At 29.7% G+C, this 17534-nt stretch overlaps 1 protein-coding gene across 1 annotated transcript; it reads right to left on the bottom strand.

Moving 5' to 3' along the window:
* Window positions 1–3368: 3368 nt before the first annotated feature.
* On the bottom strand, window positions 3369–5237 carry LOC124841910 (HXXXD-type acyl-transferase family protein). Its single transcript, XM_047318288.2, has one exon. It carries the CDS (start codon window positions 5130–5132, stop codon window positions 3672–3674), a length of 1461 nt encoding a protein of 486 aa, XP_047174244.1. The 5' UTR covers window positions 5133–5237; the 3' UTR covers window positions 3369–3671.
* Between the last annotated feature and the right edge of the window lie 12297 nt (window positions 5238–17534).

Raw genomic sequence — 17534 nt, 5'->3', positions numbered from 1 at the left:
TCATGTCGACACTCTCGATCAATGAAGAAAGAAAACTCGTTTGAATTTCGAATTTGTTTTTAGATGATTCTCCAATATTCTTTATTCTCACTTAAAGTTATTTAAGATCCACTCAAAAAAATATTTATGTGGTCTTTTGCAGTGTACTTAGTACAATAACTACTTCTCTTTCTAATAAGTAGAATGTTGCTTTGTCATTTTATTGTAACAAACAAAAAGAATAACATGAACTACTTATTTAAAATTTTAAGAAAATGTATTTTTAATTGCCGGTAAACATAATGACATAAACGTCAAAAAACTGTAGATAATTTTAATATAATTTTGAATATATGTATGTAAACACGACCCTTTGAAAAGTTACTACAACACGATTAAGGCCTTTGTCTTTCAGTTATACTACAACGAAAATTATTAAAATTTTAAAAATACACAAATCAAGAAAATTAAAACAATTAATGTTATTACAACGAGAGGAAACCAATACACAAACATTAAAAATTAAAAAATAATTATTACAAAAGGAGAAAAAAGCAGCATTTTTCTTTATAATCTTCTAACTCTGCCTATTGGGAAAAATATATTTTTTTATCTAAAATGTTTTTTTATTATTTTTTTCTTCTCTGTGTAGTATTATTGCTTTAATTTTCTTGATTTGTGTTTTTTTTTTCAATAATTATCTTTAATATTTTTTTGTGTTTGTATAATTGAAAGACAAAGGTCATAAAATGTAGGAACTTTAGGTTTATGTTTTCATACATATTCAAATTTATATTAAAATTATCTGGAGTTTTTTTAATGTTTATATCATTATGTTATCCAGCAATAAAAATAATTTTTCTTAAAATTTTAAATAAATTATTTATGTTATTATTTTTTGTTATAGTAAAATGATAAGTCGCATTTTGCTTACTATGAGGGAAGTAGCTATAGAAATTATACTGAAGGAAATGTAAAAGACAATATAAAGATTTTTGGAGTACATGTTAAACAACATTTACCGATAATTAATAATATTGGAGAATCATCCAAGAACAAATTCGAATTCTGATGAGTTCTATGACTTTGTAGATCGGTAGTGTCGGCTTAATGCAAAAAACTGTTCCAACATATTCTGATAATGGAAATAGACTCCCTATTAAAAAGTAATTTGTATTTTTTTTAGTAATATTTGGCATAAATTGTATGAGTTTTCTAACTATCTTTCATAATTTAACGTTTTAAATCAGAAATTTTTCTTATTTTCTTCTTTTATAAGTACATATAAATAAATTTATCAAAACATACATATAGTTATATTAGAGAAAACTTTCACTATGATGATAATAACATTAATTTTTTTTAGATACTAACATAGTAATGAAGTAAAAGAATTCTATAAACATAATGTGAGATAAAAAGATTAATATAAATTTTTTTTCCTCTTATATAAATTTAGTTTTGACCTGAATTAATAGATTTAACATCAATACTGGTTTTTGTGTATCCGATCCAACGTATATAAATTTAAAAAATAAATTTAGAAAGTCTATTATAATTTTTTTTTAATTTTTAATTTGAATGTTTTATCAATATTTTATTACAAATATAATAAATTACAAAAAGGATTAAATTAAAAATTTATTATTTATTATAAAGAAATATGAAAGTATCTGATAATTTTTTTTATAATTAAAATAGATCACGAAATAAAATTTTAATTTTATATTTATAAGTATATAAAATTAATAAAACATTTAATAATTATATTCAACTTATAAATTGTAATACACAACAGTACAAAGTTTTTGAAAAAAAGAAATGATAGAGTAGTACAAGATGTTTACTCTTACATTATTTTCTTCATATAAAGTATGGTAGATTGAGATAGTTTAGTCAACTTACGCTTATAAATTGTGAGAACAATTCACTTAACACAAAAGAAATTATATTTAATAGTACTATACATAAAAAATTGTTGGACCAACATAATAATACTAGTTAGCAAGATGGTCAAAGGAAAAGAAATTATGGCATATAGAAAAAGAGTTTTTCTCAGTACCCATCCATCATGTAGGATATTTTTTTATAAATAGTTAACAAACGGAAATGTCAAAGATATTAGTTAAAGAATTAAAAATAGTTATTTATGAGATTTCACATTAAAATCACTAACAATAATTTTCTTATTAAAATATTTCTATTTTGAATTTCTTAATCAAGGACGCATGTCATCTTTTGTTTTTTAAAATTAAAAAATAACTAAACGAAATAAGTTATTTTGAGGTAGTTGTTTAAAAATGATAATTTGGTTGAATTTAAATAAAAAGGTAGAAATACAATTACGTCAAAAGGGTTTTTTGTTTGATTTCTCTACCATCATATCATAGTTGGGACATTTGTTTCCGTTTCCGTTTATTTTCACCAGAATAAAAAAACCGTGCAGTTATGTAACTGTCTTCATGCTGTTGTCGAAGGACAAACCCATGGACAAAATACCCCTCTTGCTTCCTGATTTGACAAAATCAAAATAATTATGTCACAGGATTAGCTTAAGCTTATTTTAAGCTGAATTCATTTTCTTATGCTTGTCTGATTTTGCTCCAACTAACGACTTTGTTGTTATCCTAATCCCATATTATCTAATTTTTTTGTTCTTCCAAGTTTGATGTCACTGCTTATTTAGCTGTACGTGTTGTGTTGAATAATTTAAAAAGATAATATTTTTAATGAAATAATTTAGAATATATATTTGTGACGAGGTGGTGTAATATTTACTAGCGTATCTGGGTGGGGTTTTGACAGTGTCGGGAGTATTGTCTCTCACTGTGTCTTATGTTGGGGGGTGCGATTTGGCCTTTTGCTGGTAACTTATGAGAGAGAGGGAGAAGCAATAATGAAAGGTGACAGCAATACAAATTTCATTTATGAGGGAAAGTGGAGCAAGTTGTTGTTGTGTGTGTGTCCGAAAACTTTGTACATCTGAATTTGGTTGATATAAATCGTGTATGTGTATGTGTATGTGTATGTAAGTGTGATATTGACATTGACATTGAGTGCATGTGAAGTGGCAAGGAGGATAGAATGCCAATAAAAGCGCTACACTCACCTGTCCCTAAAAATACTCACTTCAATAGTCAAGTCTTCTAAAACGTACTCCTTTTATTCAACTTATATTATCCAGTACGGCAGTACTTTATCCCAAACCAACTTCCCTTTTTCTTTCAATTACTGCCCAAAACCTTCTTCCATTTATATTATTAGTCTTCAACATTCACACTCTTAATTATAATACCTCTTTACCTCTTTACCTCTTAACGTGCTTCATATGGTGCTACTAGTATTAGATAGAGAGAATCAAATGAATTGTGATGTTATAAGATCCCAAGTTAATTGGCGAAAATTATTTTATATTAAATTATAATACTTTATCATTACAACTGTCTCTGAAAACTCTATGATGCTCGAAGAGAATAGGGAAACCATTTTGATAAGCTGAAAAACATGGACGACATCATACTCAATTAAAAACAGATAAAAAACGCTAAAAAAATAACATTTTATGTCACAATGATACAGCCCCCAATCCCGAATTAAATCATCACCGCTCCAACCAGTCCTCCTCCCAACACGAGCATGACGTGACCATGCGAGCAAGTAGTTACGCCGGATGCACCACCTTTCGACACGTGTCACAACTGACACGTTGCATATTTCGTGAATTCTGGATCAGATTCCAGCGCTTCCATGGTTTCGGGCGCTAAAACCACTTCCAAATCGACGGTCCCTGTTCCGTCTCTTCCGGGAAACGCCGAGATCTTACCGTCGAATTTGTTCGCTCTTCCACTTCTCACCGCCAGAGGTCTCCCCCACCCGAAGTTGTTATCGTACATTGGAAACCTCGGAGAACTACCCATAGTGATGGATGCACCGTCAGGGTTCCCGAGAGGAAAGCACCTGGGTTTCTGCTCCCAATCGTCTATGAAGCGTCGCACCATGGCGTCGTCGTGCGCCTTCACGTTTGCGTTCAGCTGCTCCGCGCACCACCGTAGATCCCTCGATAACACGTCAGCGGCAGAAGCATACGTTGGAACGCTCTGAATCGCGTTCCCGAAGTAGTACGGTTCCAATTTTGGTTCCATTCGATGACGACAGTTAACTGCCATTCTGAACGTCGTTGTTTTGGACGCAGGCAATTTCCTTGCGCGCGTAACCGCGCGCCACAGCAACGCGCACACTGATTGAAACGACGAAATCTCCACTGTTTCGGTAACCGTTTGCGGTTTCGAATTCGAATTCACCTTGAACCAGTTCTCCAGAATTGTGCCGGCCTTGCCGTTGTTCTCCTTCGCGTGATGAAACTGATCGTTGCTTTGCTTCCGCATCAACTCGACGGCCGTGCCGTTGTTCTCCGGCCATCGGCGGTTGTTCGTCATTGCCTTCAGCTTCTGAATCGCTTCGCGGCTGAAGCTGAAGATTCTCTCGCGCAGCGGCGCGTGAGAATCGAACGTGACCTGAGGACCGCCCTCGGGTAGGCGGAGGACGGCGTCAGAGATCAGAGCTGAGTCGCGGTGGAAGTCCGGTATATTGCGGAAGCTTTTACTCGATGCTCTGCAGAGATGGGCGAAGGTGTTGAAGAAGTTCCAGAAGGAGGTGCCGTCGGTGACGGCGTGATTGACGGCGCAGCCGATGAAGAGGCCGTCAGCGAGTTCGGTGACCTGAACGGCGAGAATCGGGGAGTAATGGCCGGTGTAGCTGACTTTTCTGTCGAAGGTGAAAAATTCCTTGAAGCATTCGTGGACGTCGAGTGGGGACAGTAGGTCGCAGACGCGGAGGGCGGCGGCATTGGCGTGTATGAAATCGACGCCGGCGTCGTTGCAAGCGATGTAAACGTAACCGTGGGAATCGGTGGTTAAACGGCCAGCTAGAGGTGGAAAGAGAGAAAGTGTGCGAGAGAGTGCGGATTTAAGAAGAGGAATTAGAGTGTGGAGTGGAATACTGGGTTGGGTAAAGAGACAACCCTTTTGGATATAGTGGCAGGACAACATGGGAAGGTCCGAAACGGAGAGTTTGAGGTTTCCCAGAGTTGAGGGTTGGTCTGGGAAGACAGTGCATTTGGAGAGCAAGGTAGGTGCAGAAGCAGAAGAAGGCATGTTGCTATGCAAATTGCAATTGGATAAAAGAGATTTTTGTCTTTTTCTCTCTATGGTGTGCGGAATTGGGGGTGAAGTGAGGAGTAGGGTGGGGATGGGAGAAGATGTTACAAGTGTACCTATATATAGCCACCAACAAAGTGTCTTGATGCATGCATTTTATTTTCTCGAAGCTGGACCCTCAGTCCTGTTTGCCTTCTTTTTTTTATTTTTTTATTTATTATTTATTATTTATTCATAATCACGATTCTGGTTGTTGTTAATCACTTATTCTTCGTCGCCTAGCCAAGCTTATTTTAACCTTTTCAACTTTTCAACCTACCTTTTCCCACTCATTGGTTAATCACGCGACCTCTCTTCAAATCTCTCCCAACAACAAATTACAGCTATCAAGAACAGTTAAGATAAGAATGTCATTCCCACACAAGGGTTTTTCGTATGAACAGTGGATTTTTCCTGACTTGCTTCCTCGCAGAAATTAATTTCCGTTGCACAGTCCAGTACTGGAAATTACTAGCCACTAGAGGTTGAAAAAATCAATTATAATTGGGCACAGTCGATTATTCATGTTTGAAAAATCAATCATCCCTCGGAACAACATTAATTATTGGAAGGGATACTATTAGACACTAATAATACAATCTATTCTCCTCTCTTACAGGGATGAATTTCTTTTATACAGATAATTCAATACACAAGTACTTCTGGAGTAACGTATAATGTTAAATATAACTGTTTAAAAATGAATGATTCAGATACAGTGGACAAAATAAAAATGAAGATCTTTTTTCCTGAAACTCTTTCTCCATCTCTCATTCACCCTCCCCTTATCTCTCTCTCTTAGACACAAAAAAAAAACAGTTTCTTACTCCTTTTTCCCATCTGTAAAACGTTTTATCTCTCCTCCAGATTGAAATATGATAGTAATTTTGACACTTGGAGGGTGGTGGCAGAGACACGTGGGAGTGTCTGGTGGTGGATATTATATTGAGGGAAGGTTGAATGAAGTTGATTACGTGAGAGTAGAGAAAAGAGAAAAATGTTTTGGTGAAGGTACTTGAGTTGGATATGTTAAGTGAAAAGCAAAACAAGTATCCAAAATCCAAGAAATAAAAGATGTGATGCAAATTTGGAGATTACTATGGATCTGGAAGATTTTTCTTAAAATCCAGGAGTATCGCACACCCTATGGTGGCTGGTCTGCCCTCAAGGACACAACGCAAATATATGCCGTGCAATACCTGATCTCATTTGTCTTCTTCCTTCTTTGCTTTTCATCGTTTCATTATATCACCTCAAAACAACTTTTTTTTTTTTTTATAAATGCACTTTCATATTGTACAAAATGTCTCGTTATTAAGAAAAGTATTTTCTTTCTTATTAATATGTAATACTAAATTTATATTTGTAAGAAAATCTTAAATGTGAAATTGGGTTAAGATACCTTCACACACAACTCAAACTCGTTCTAAAAATTAATAACTTCAAAATGAACACGTTCTAACCTTGAATATGATGTACTATGAGTTTACTCATAATTATAATTAAATTGAAAATATTTAAAACATAGGTTACTATTAATTAACTAAGTAGATTATATGACAAAAAATAACAATTACGTTTGTAAGATGAATTTCAATTTAAGTTTCATGTTTCTGTGCAGAGAACAAAAACCATACAATTGTTGTGCATTGTCTTAGTATGATCACTATTGGTTGCCAATGGATCCTACAATGAATCACAAATAGTTAGTCAATTAATTAAGTAAACATTTATATTGCAAAATTATATTTAGTAACACATGTGCATCAATGTATGACACAAAGTACATATTTTCTTTTGACACTATAATCACTCAAGTTCTCATATGCTGGGAAATCATATATGATGGAAAACAACATTGCACATAAATAAAAAGTTTCTTGAGAATATGAATCAAACATATTGAGGCTTTCTTTCCACATCATTTTCAAATCATCGATAAATGGATTTAGGTATAGATCAATGACATTTTCAAGTTGTCTAGGATCCGATATCATCATAAGCAACATCATATATTTTCTCTTCATTCACAAGAGAAGATAGATTGTAAGTTATCAACAAATTTGGCCATGGATTGTGTTTGTTGTTTAAGTTCTCATAAGGATTTATATCATTTGTAGCAACTCCAAGTCTTAAGTTTTTTGGCTCTGCACCAAACTCTGAAAATGTTTCATCAATCTTCTTTCATTACGGAGAATCCATTGAGTTACGAAGAAAATCATCACAATTTTTTCCATCAACGTGTCATTTAAGGTTATTCACATCTTCTTTAATGTCAAACAACCATTTTAGCCTATGTATTATAGGAAATTACCACTCCACTTTAGCAGGTGGACCATCTTTACTTCATCACCATTATTTTCATCAATCTTCTTTTTAAGCAGTAATAAACCACTTGTACATGCTTTTAGTGAAGCAAAAATGTGTCTATATAATACATAATCATTGGGGGCATGCGTGTCTTTTAGTATTTCAAAATTCATTGGACATAGAATTTTCTTTATCTTGTATTTATGGATAGGTAACATGTTATTTTTTGGAAACATCTTTTTCAACAAATCCAATAATTCTATGAAACTTTTATCGGTCCATCAATTCCTTACTTTTAAACTAAGCAATTTCAAAGTCCCTGATAGTCATGTACAGTTAGAGAATCCTAGGTACAACTCTTCCTATAGCTAAGACATAAGAGAATCATATAAAGCTCTTCCAAAAATTTCTTCACCAACATCACGTACCATGCCCTTTAAATGATCATTCATCAATTCGCACATAATCCATTTCTCGTGACATTTTAGGCTTGTGCAATATTTTTCCATGCAAAGTCCAAACTATATAACTTCTCACTATACTGAAGATTAATATAGATGATCATGCATTGTGTCCAAGTACTGACGTATTTGATTAGGATAATGAACGCAATGACAAAAATATGTCTCATTCATAAGGATTGTGTGTTCTTGAGCATATTGCAAGAACTGAGAAATTTGATTTTCATACTTTTCATTGACGCGACGTTTATTCATCTAACTTTGATTTATATTATGTTCGTAAACTCAAATTTTAACTCTCACAATATTAGGCCCTACCCATTTGAAAAAAAATAATTTTCATAATGTACTAATACATATATAAAGAAATATAACATTATAAATTTGATAAAATTTTGACAGCATTTAACATTGGTCTCCGAAGTATATAAAATGAAAGTGATCACTCATTACCACAAGTATGCATCCAAATAACAACACAAAAATGGTCTTAACTGAAATTTTATCAAAATTATATATAAATTTCAATATACCGAATTATAAAAATAATTTTTCAAAATTATCTGGAAAGACAATTTAAAATTTAATACAAACAATTCAAATTTTAATTTTTTTGTCAATGAATGTATCAAATGAAAAAATCCATGAAAATTATAATTTATCAATAGAATTAGGTTAAATACATTACCGATAAAACAAAGCATCAATCAAATATGTGATATAATACACTAATGAGGCAGTATAAACAGTATATCACACAACTATGCTATTAAGTAGAAGATGATTGTTTGAAGAGTGAGAAAAAAGTGATGTTGACCTCGAGTTTATCTTGTTATATTGGTAGCAAAAAAGATTAGTATCGTATTTCATACGTTTGGGAATTAATTTGTATAAGATTAAAATCCAATCTAAAAGTAGGAATTGATAAAAAAAATGTTAATAATAGTATTGAAGTGAAGGAGGAGCGCCGACTATTTGCTGTGATACCTCAAATCCCCAAAAGGTCGGCTCCTTAGAATCTCAACTGTTTAGCTAATCTTGAACTGTTTACATATCATGAATCCAATATTATTACGGCTACTTGAACATTATTTTATCCTCATTTCTATATTCAAACTTAGTCAAACCAACTCTACAACCGCCAATTTCTGATTTGTCGATTTGCGTAATATGATACTATTAATGATTAGTACATGGAGAAGATTGTGATTAGGAAATTCCCATAATTTTATATTGATTTATGATTATATATAAAAGAGAAGAGATTTATGAGTAGATAACTTAGCTCTGATAACCACATTATAGTTAATTGTTTGACTGCAGATAGTGTCGGAATATATAAATGTATGACTGGCAATGAAGAGGATTGGGATGTGTTGTGCCACTGTGGACAGTGGGGTTTGTGCTTTGTCCAAGTTCTGAGATCCTCTTGAACATTTTTTTCATTACAATGTATGTATGTTGGGATGGGCCACGTGGCTCACAGTTAAGGGCCAACCATGTAGGTTCTCTGGGTTCTATGTGTGACACTGAACTTGACAGTTGCCAGGTCTGTGACAGTGCGAACCCACCGTCAACAAACATTAACAATCTCCACGCTCAGTACGATGCTACTGTTTCTGTCTTCGACTCACTCCAATCCTTCTCAATCTTTCTTTTTATTCTTACCATTTACCTCAATATTTAAATCATCTATCATCATATTAAAAACAGTTCTACTGTAATATATGTATGCAATATAATATCATCATAATATCAAAAGAAGTAATGGCTTTTCTTTTTATTATTAAAATAAATTTAAATTTAATGAATATAAACATTATTTTATAAATTAATTTTATAAAATTGAGTTAGATATAAAATTTATTTCTTAAAATAATATTAGAGTTATTAAAAATTTATTTTAACAAGATTTATTATTTATTAGATTTATTTTACTGTTATTATAAAATCATTTATTAATATTACGACAGAATGTTAGAGATCAAAATAAAATATTTTAGAGTATATAAATAAATATAAATTTTATTTTATAAACTTTGAATTAATTTTTCATCTAAACATGTACATTGAGAATAAATTAAACTATGAATTTAATATATATATATATATATATATATATATATATATATATATATATACACTATAAGTTTACACTACTTACATTAAAAAATATATAACAAAATTTAATTAAACTAGTTTTTAAAATGAAATTTACACAATATATATTTTTTACATCTACCTTTCATTCATTTTAAATTATAGATAAGTGGTTTATGTCTCCAATATAGCTCTATGTTTAATCGATTTTAAAAAACAACAATTAAGTTTAATTGAGTTTGCACTAATTATACGCAATATCAATGGTTATTATTTCTAATTAATATTAATTATTGTTCTTTTATACCTAAAATTTTACTCAAAGCATTCAAAGTTGTCCTGTAAACCAAATGTGCTTTTTGATGATCTTACATTATCCAAATTACATTGTTCGTTTTCTCTCCTTGTTGTCTAAGCTGTGGGGGCGGTACCTGGTACTCTGACACTCAAGTTAGTGATTTACTCAATAATTCTTATAATAAAGACGAGTAATCAGAGTTTAATTATCTGATTTTTTCTATCAGATATATACTTATAAATATTATAACGAACTTACCCTTAAATTTGACTAATTAATCACCAATAAATGACTTTCTTTATTCTGATTAATTTTCAAGCAATACTATTATTCTCTTTAACTGCTCATTAATAGCTATTATAACTTAGATTAATTATCAATTAATTATTGTTCTGGATCCATCGATCACTTCCTTGGTAGATGTCACAACCCAGACTTTGCTTGATAGGGTGGTCATGCATTACAATATTATTAGTATCAATGCATAAGTTTCATAAATAAATGTCTTGTGTATTTTAAACTAGAAATTTATTTTACCTTAAATTGAACTGTTTTTATTTCCGATATTTATAACATTATATATGTGGCGTGAAATTTGGAGTGTTGGATGAAATATAATATTTTATTTATAATGGAAAATATTGAAAGATTTATTTAAATAAGAAATATTAAAAATAGAAGGTAGCATTAAAAAAAGGTTGGGAATTGATAACGTGGTTAAATAGAAATGGCCAGTTGGCGAATGACATGGAGTGTGGAATCTGTGACATAAAACAAAGCGTTGGCCGGTAAATAATTGATGCACCTTCTGCCTATGTCATGTTGACGACTATCATATTGCTCCAATAATAATACTCATAATAATATTCTTATTAGTTAATAAACAAACCAACGACTCTAGCTGACGCCATGCGTCAAAAAAAAAATGTACCAACCACAATAATTTACCAATTACTATTTTCGGTTCATTCATGTAGGTGCTGACCACTTTGAGTGCTCGGTTTCCCATTCATCTTTTTCCAAACTAAATACAGATAACTTTATTCTAATTATGTATATTAAAATATGTATTACCTATCATAAGTTCATTCAACCATCATGGAATGAATGAAAAAAATTATGTATGTTAAAATTTAATTTTATATTAAATGAAAAAAGAATATGGAAAATAATTCATAAGTTTTTTATTTTAAAATTTTGAGTTATAAATAATATTAATTTTTTATATGAATTGATGATATGTTATTAGTATTGTGTTTTTAGTGAATTTTCAACTTGTTTTTTACATTTTTAACGTTGAAGCATGATTTTGAACCTACCATTTATTTTCACTTATTTGGCAATAGATGGACCCAATACTGTAACTCGTGTAAAAAGGTGTAACTCATTTCGAAACATTCAAGGTAACATTTGCAATTACATTTAACGAAGCACAACCTGATGAGGCTAGTTGCCAAATGAAATTATTCAAAACAGCATCTACTCCATCACTTATGCACAAATCAGCAAATAAAGTTGTTTTATTGAATATTATCTGAACTCATATATCATTAATTTGGTGTAAGAATGTATAATATATAATTTTTTAATTGGACAAGAAAATAAAGATGATATATACATATTTGTTTTATCTCCACTCCTATATCAATCCTAATACTTATTACTAAAATATTTACAATATCCTAGGTAACCTAGTATATATATACTATAGTTTTATAAATTCTTTTCTTTTGTTACATACTTTTTTATTTCTCTTTTAATTGTTTTTCTTATTTTATATCAATGAAATTTTCTCACATCTTCTAGGTATTGTCCATTTTGTACTGGCACAAAATCGCCAATCTAGATCGAAGAGAGTTTTTGTCTTTATCAACAACGTTAATGTTCTAATCCTAAGTATATCGAGTGACACCACTATGATTAATTACAACATCTGAGATATTACTTGTTTTGGAACTTGAAATTTCTTCTCAATTAATGTTGTTCTTAAAAGGTGTTTCAGAAAGTTGAAAGAATAAGAGATATTTAAACTGTATTGGCCTTAACTCCTAAGCAATATAAAAGTATTACATGTATCAAAACAAGTCTCCCAGTCGAAGGCTAAGAGGACAGCGAAACTGAAGGTTAAGACGGGTCATCTTGGGTTGAAGGACAAAATGAACCAATCTAAACCGAAGCTCGAGATTGATCAGCCAAACCGAAAGTCAAGAGAGACCATAGATTGTTGAGTTGGTGGGTTGATTCACTTACAAATGTTTTAGTTTTGCAATTTAGCTTATATATTTATTGTAGTACAATAAAAGTTTTCTGACTCATCCATTGTTTATAAAATATTAAAATCAAAGTCTTTACTTAATCTTTAAAATATTATTATAAAGATAGTAGTTGAAAATTAAAACATAAACATATATAACTTGATAAACAAGTAAATTAAACATCTAAATTATTCAAATATTATTGAATAATATTTCAGTACTTAAAAGGATTAAATTGTGAACTTTATATAATTAGAAGTGATAAATAATTGTAATAAAAAATTTATAAAAAATTATAAAAATACTAATAAAATATTGTTGTTGATGAGTTACATCTCATTCTATTTTGAGTTTTTGTTCAAATCCATTTAACTTGTAGGTTAAATGAATCATAATCACTTCAATCCATACTAAAAAAAATTGAATTTTTTTAATTTTTTTAAATCCAACTCAATTCAAATCCATGATAAATTGAATTCACTTATCAGTTAAAACCTATTTTCATGTATCTAATTCTTATGATACATCACATTTTTCTCCTCCCATAAATTTTAGATTCATTCAAATTCAAAGGCATAACTTTTAATAAGTTAAAAAGACTTGAATAAAAATAAAGAAGTTCGATGGAAATTTTAATATTGGAACCAAACCGATTATTCTCGTCTCCATCGTGAGTTGTTATTATTGCATTTATTCAACACAGAGAATCTTTCGATTTTTTAGATTCAGTTAGTAATAATTTTTTAAAAGAGAAATTAATATAAAAGACAGAAAATTAATAAAAAGATAAATCATTCTTACATAAATCTTTTGTTTTGATCTATACTTTGCTTCAAACACTTAAGTCAAAGAATTCATTTTTCTTGCAACATACGTCATTGCCACATTCTTATTAGTATTTTGTTGATTTGTCAATACCTTTAATGCCTAAGCCACAATATATTCCTTTTCCAAGCACGCAGTGCTCCATTTTATCCATAATATTTCATTAGTGTCTTCCTTCCCACTCATCAACCAACCACTATCATGCCTTAAAAGTATACAAAGGAAGAATATGGGAATGCAATTATAAAAGTGGAGAGGACACAACAAATTAGTTTCAATAAAAATAAAATGTATTTCCAATTAATATATGTATCATCTATATTCAACAAGTTTTATACTTTTATTAAAATTGGTTACTGAAAGTTTAGTGATGTCAATGTTTATATTCAGACTACTGTCTAATTACCAATAACATAAATTTATTGTATTTTATTATAATTATTTTCAAAACCATGCTAATGATAATATTTTTAATAATTGATTAACAGTGCAAAACCATCTTACGAAAAACAATAGAGTTAATATATGTCTTGCATGTCATTGCGTCCGCCTTTCTTTTATATCTAAATAATATAAAAGATACATAGTTTTTTAAATTAAAAAATTAATGAGTTATTCAATTATTTTTAAGTTGAAAAGTTACACAGATACTTTCTTAGTAAAGACATTCTACAAATATATTAGTTATTGAAATTTACATAGCTGCAGATTAAACCATATATATATAGTTATTATTTTCGATCCATTAAGTAAATAAAATTCACGTGTAAAATTACATAAAAATAAAGAATAAAGGCTAAGCATTTTAAAATAAAATTAGCATGTTCTGTTTGTTGCATACATTTTGATGAAGTTTTCTATGAGTATTTAGTAGTATAATTAAATTTACTTTTGTCTGTTGGAGTAACTAAACTTGTTTAATGCTGATAAAAAAATTAAACTTGTTTATATTTCTTGGAGTGTTAAAACTTATATTTCCCTCTTGTAATATTAAATTTATTCTATTTGTTTTTTAATAATTTCCTTAATGATTATCCAGTATTTAGCAATGGATTTCTTCTCATTCCGAAATTCTCTTCATATCCAAACTCTATATATATGCAGTCTCTAACTTAGTCTGAAATAATTTTTGTTGTATAAAAAAGAACTTTCATATTCTTACACGACTGAGAAGTATTGCAGTTTAAATAACAATCTGAAATTATGTTTCCAAGAGCAGGAAGAACGCAAGCAACAACTTTTCGTCTTTATTATATTACCTTATATATACTGTTCAATAGCTTCACGTATTTTATGTACAATAAGAACCTCAAGCAGTGACGTTTTCTTAGAAGGAACAGCGTGTAAGCTTCTCTGAGTGTGGTGGTTATGATAAATATCAGAAAGAACATCACCAATATGTCAGAAAGAAAAGGTTGTTGGCTTCTCTCCTTTGTGGTAGTAGTTGTGATGATCATGGTGTTGTTGAGTTCTTTTCTGCAGTCAACTGCAGTACATATATATATACAATAATATTCCTGCGTCTATGTTTGGCGAGGATTCCCACCTAGAATATGCTATGGCCATTTTCCATGGTTTGTTGTGCTGATGAATACGTTACGTGAACTTGGTCATTTAGTGTCACAAGTGCAGCAACTGAAAGTCTGAAAAATTGCTCAATTTTGCTAAAATTAATATTTTTGGTGCAGATGTCTTCTCAGGAAGAAACAGATTTGGTCGTATAATGACAAGAAGATAAAAAGATAAGATGAACCCTCCAAATGCATGCATTATGTGATGAATTTGTTGCATCGGATGCAATTGTCTTGTATTAACAACAGTGAACACAATAGAGGTGTTAGTGTTGTTACGTTATCAGCATTTTTTTGTTTTTCTACGCGTTGGGGAGATGAACGTAGCCTCTTGTTAACCCAATGTATCATTAAATAATGGAATCATGGTCTCTGCAGAAAATACTATATCAGAATTTTGTTCTTGTTGTTAACAGCTTAACGATCGTGACTTTAATTTAGTCTATTTTCGATTTGACACAAGCTAATAAATTCTCGACACAGCTCAACCAGCAAGTAATACTATAGTATATTTTTTCAACTCTCCCAAGAGATATGTTAGGGCCTATTATTTTGTCCATTCAACATTTTAATCTGTCTTTTTATATAACGACAATATATATATTAGTCACTGCAGATGTTTCTTTTTATCCTTTTCTGACAAATAGATTTATACATTATCAGAGAAAGGTTGTTTAAATTGAATAAAACCAGTGTAGATAATATTTTATAAACATAATTATGTCTCGAGCACCTAAATTTAAAATTACTTATTATACTTAAACAATTTTAAAAAGTGAACTTCGGCATATATAGGTTTAATTAAAGTTGCTAGTAATAAAGACAATAAATTGGTGTTTAATTTATTCATATACGGACTATCTCTTTTTTTCATAGGGCACTTAGCATCATCTAAATTGGTGTCTTTTGTATCAGAAAAATTGTCATTAGAAAAGGGGTACCCATATTCTACATTGGTAGCAAATTATAATCATAATTATTGTTTGGGTTGTTATACTTAATAACTCCTAACTGAAAATAATTATAACGGTGCAAATTCTAAAACTATACTAATATTGTTGGGTTAAGAATCGGATCAAACTTGACCCTGTTTTAATTGATATAGACGTGAGACAATTTATCTTTAATTAAGGAAATTAGTAATAACAAGTAAAGGTATATATTTAAGGATGAAAATGGGACACATGGGCCAAGCGGGGATGGTAGGTATTAAGAAAAAAAAAAAGTAAGTAGGAATGGATATTTAATTTCGTCACCTTGTACAAGTTGGTCCTATAATCTTGATTAATTTTTATTTTTATGTTTTGAGTTAAATAACTAAATATTTCTATTTATTATTTTATGAATGTTACATATTTATAACTATACATATCAAATTTATTTTATAGTCTATTTTCTATAACATATTTTCTTGTTTATTTCTATGTTAAATAGTTATTTCTGAATATATTTTTTAATTGTTACACTGAAAATTTTATTTTTAAAAAATATTTAAATTTGAGATTAACAATTATAAAAGTATAACTTTTTTTTTTAATTTTTTTTTATATTTGCGCATACCAACCTACAAACATACAATTTAATTATGAGATAAAACGAACATATAAATCGACAAATCTTATTTAATTGAGTCCGTTTCAAAAGGTCAAATGCGAAATAGACTATAGGCTAGACCACTATGCATTGTCACTATATGTATATCCATAAAAGAAAAGCAGGGTGAAAAATCCTTAATTATTTAAATAGACTTCTAGTTAATACCTAATTAAAGTATTGTGCGCTTTATTAAATTAGGAATTTTTAGGTATTGGCTTTGGGTTTAATTAAATAAATAAGATACTTTAACTTTTGTATAGTCAACTATAAAATATCTTAAACACCATTAATATTATCGCTTTCAAATAATTAAAAGTATTTATTTAATAAGTTGAAGTTGTATTTAATAGTATTAAATTTTTAGAAAAAGTTAATTTTCTATTTTAGACTCATTCTATTGCAAATTCTTCATATTTGTTATTTATTTTCGGTTTTTCTTCTTGTTTTCTCTCTTAGTTTTTTTTCGTTTGTTTATTTCATTCGGATGTTTCTTTCTCATCATTATATTTAAAGAGTTAAATATGTTCATTGTTCATCATTATATTTAAAGAGATTAAATATGTTGATTGTTCAAGTTCGTTGTTTTTATTTGTTTAATTGAGTGTTTTTCTATTGTAAATTGTTTAAAATTATATTCTCAATTTTGTATTTCTCTAAACTCTAAAAATGATACGATGAAATATTTGATTTATTTCATAAAATATAAAAATTTATACTTCAATACTAGTTCTCAATTTTTTTTGGGGTTCATCTAGTATTAAGTTTTAGTTTCATTTTCATTGTTTAATATAGTATGAGATTATTCAATAAAAATATATCTTTTTTAAATAGCATAATAGGTTTTCGAAACTTATAATCAAATAGGTTTTTGTTATTTCAAAAGTACAAAATAGACTTTTTAAGTTTGTTATTTTGAGCTTTTTAAATCTGTTTTAGAACAAACT

Source organism: Vigna umbellata, chromosome 1 (genome assembly GCF_029865625.1).
Source record: "Vigna umbellata cultivar VRB3 chromosome 1, Vumbellata_1.0, whole genome shotgun sequence".
Classification (NCBI taxonomy): domain Eukaryota; kingdom Viridiplantae; phylum Streptophyta; class Magnoliopsida; order Fabales; family Fabaceae; genus Vigna; species Vigna umbellata.
The sequence above is the reverse complement of the archived record's forward strand: the minus strand, read 5'-3'. Positions and strand labels throughout refer to the sequence as shown.

Coding starts and splice junctions, on each gene's coding strand:
- LOC124841910 (XM_047318288.2), bottom strand. CDS start 5,132: ATGCCTTCTTCTGCTTCTGCACCTACCTTGCTCTCCAAATGCACTGTC.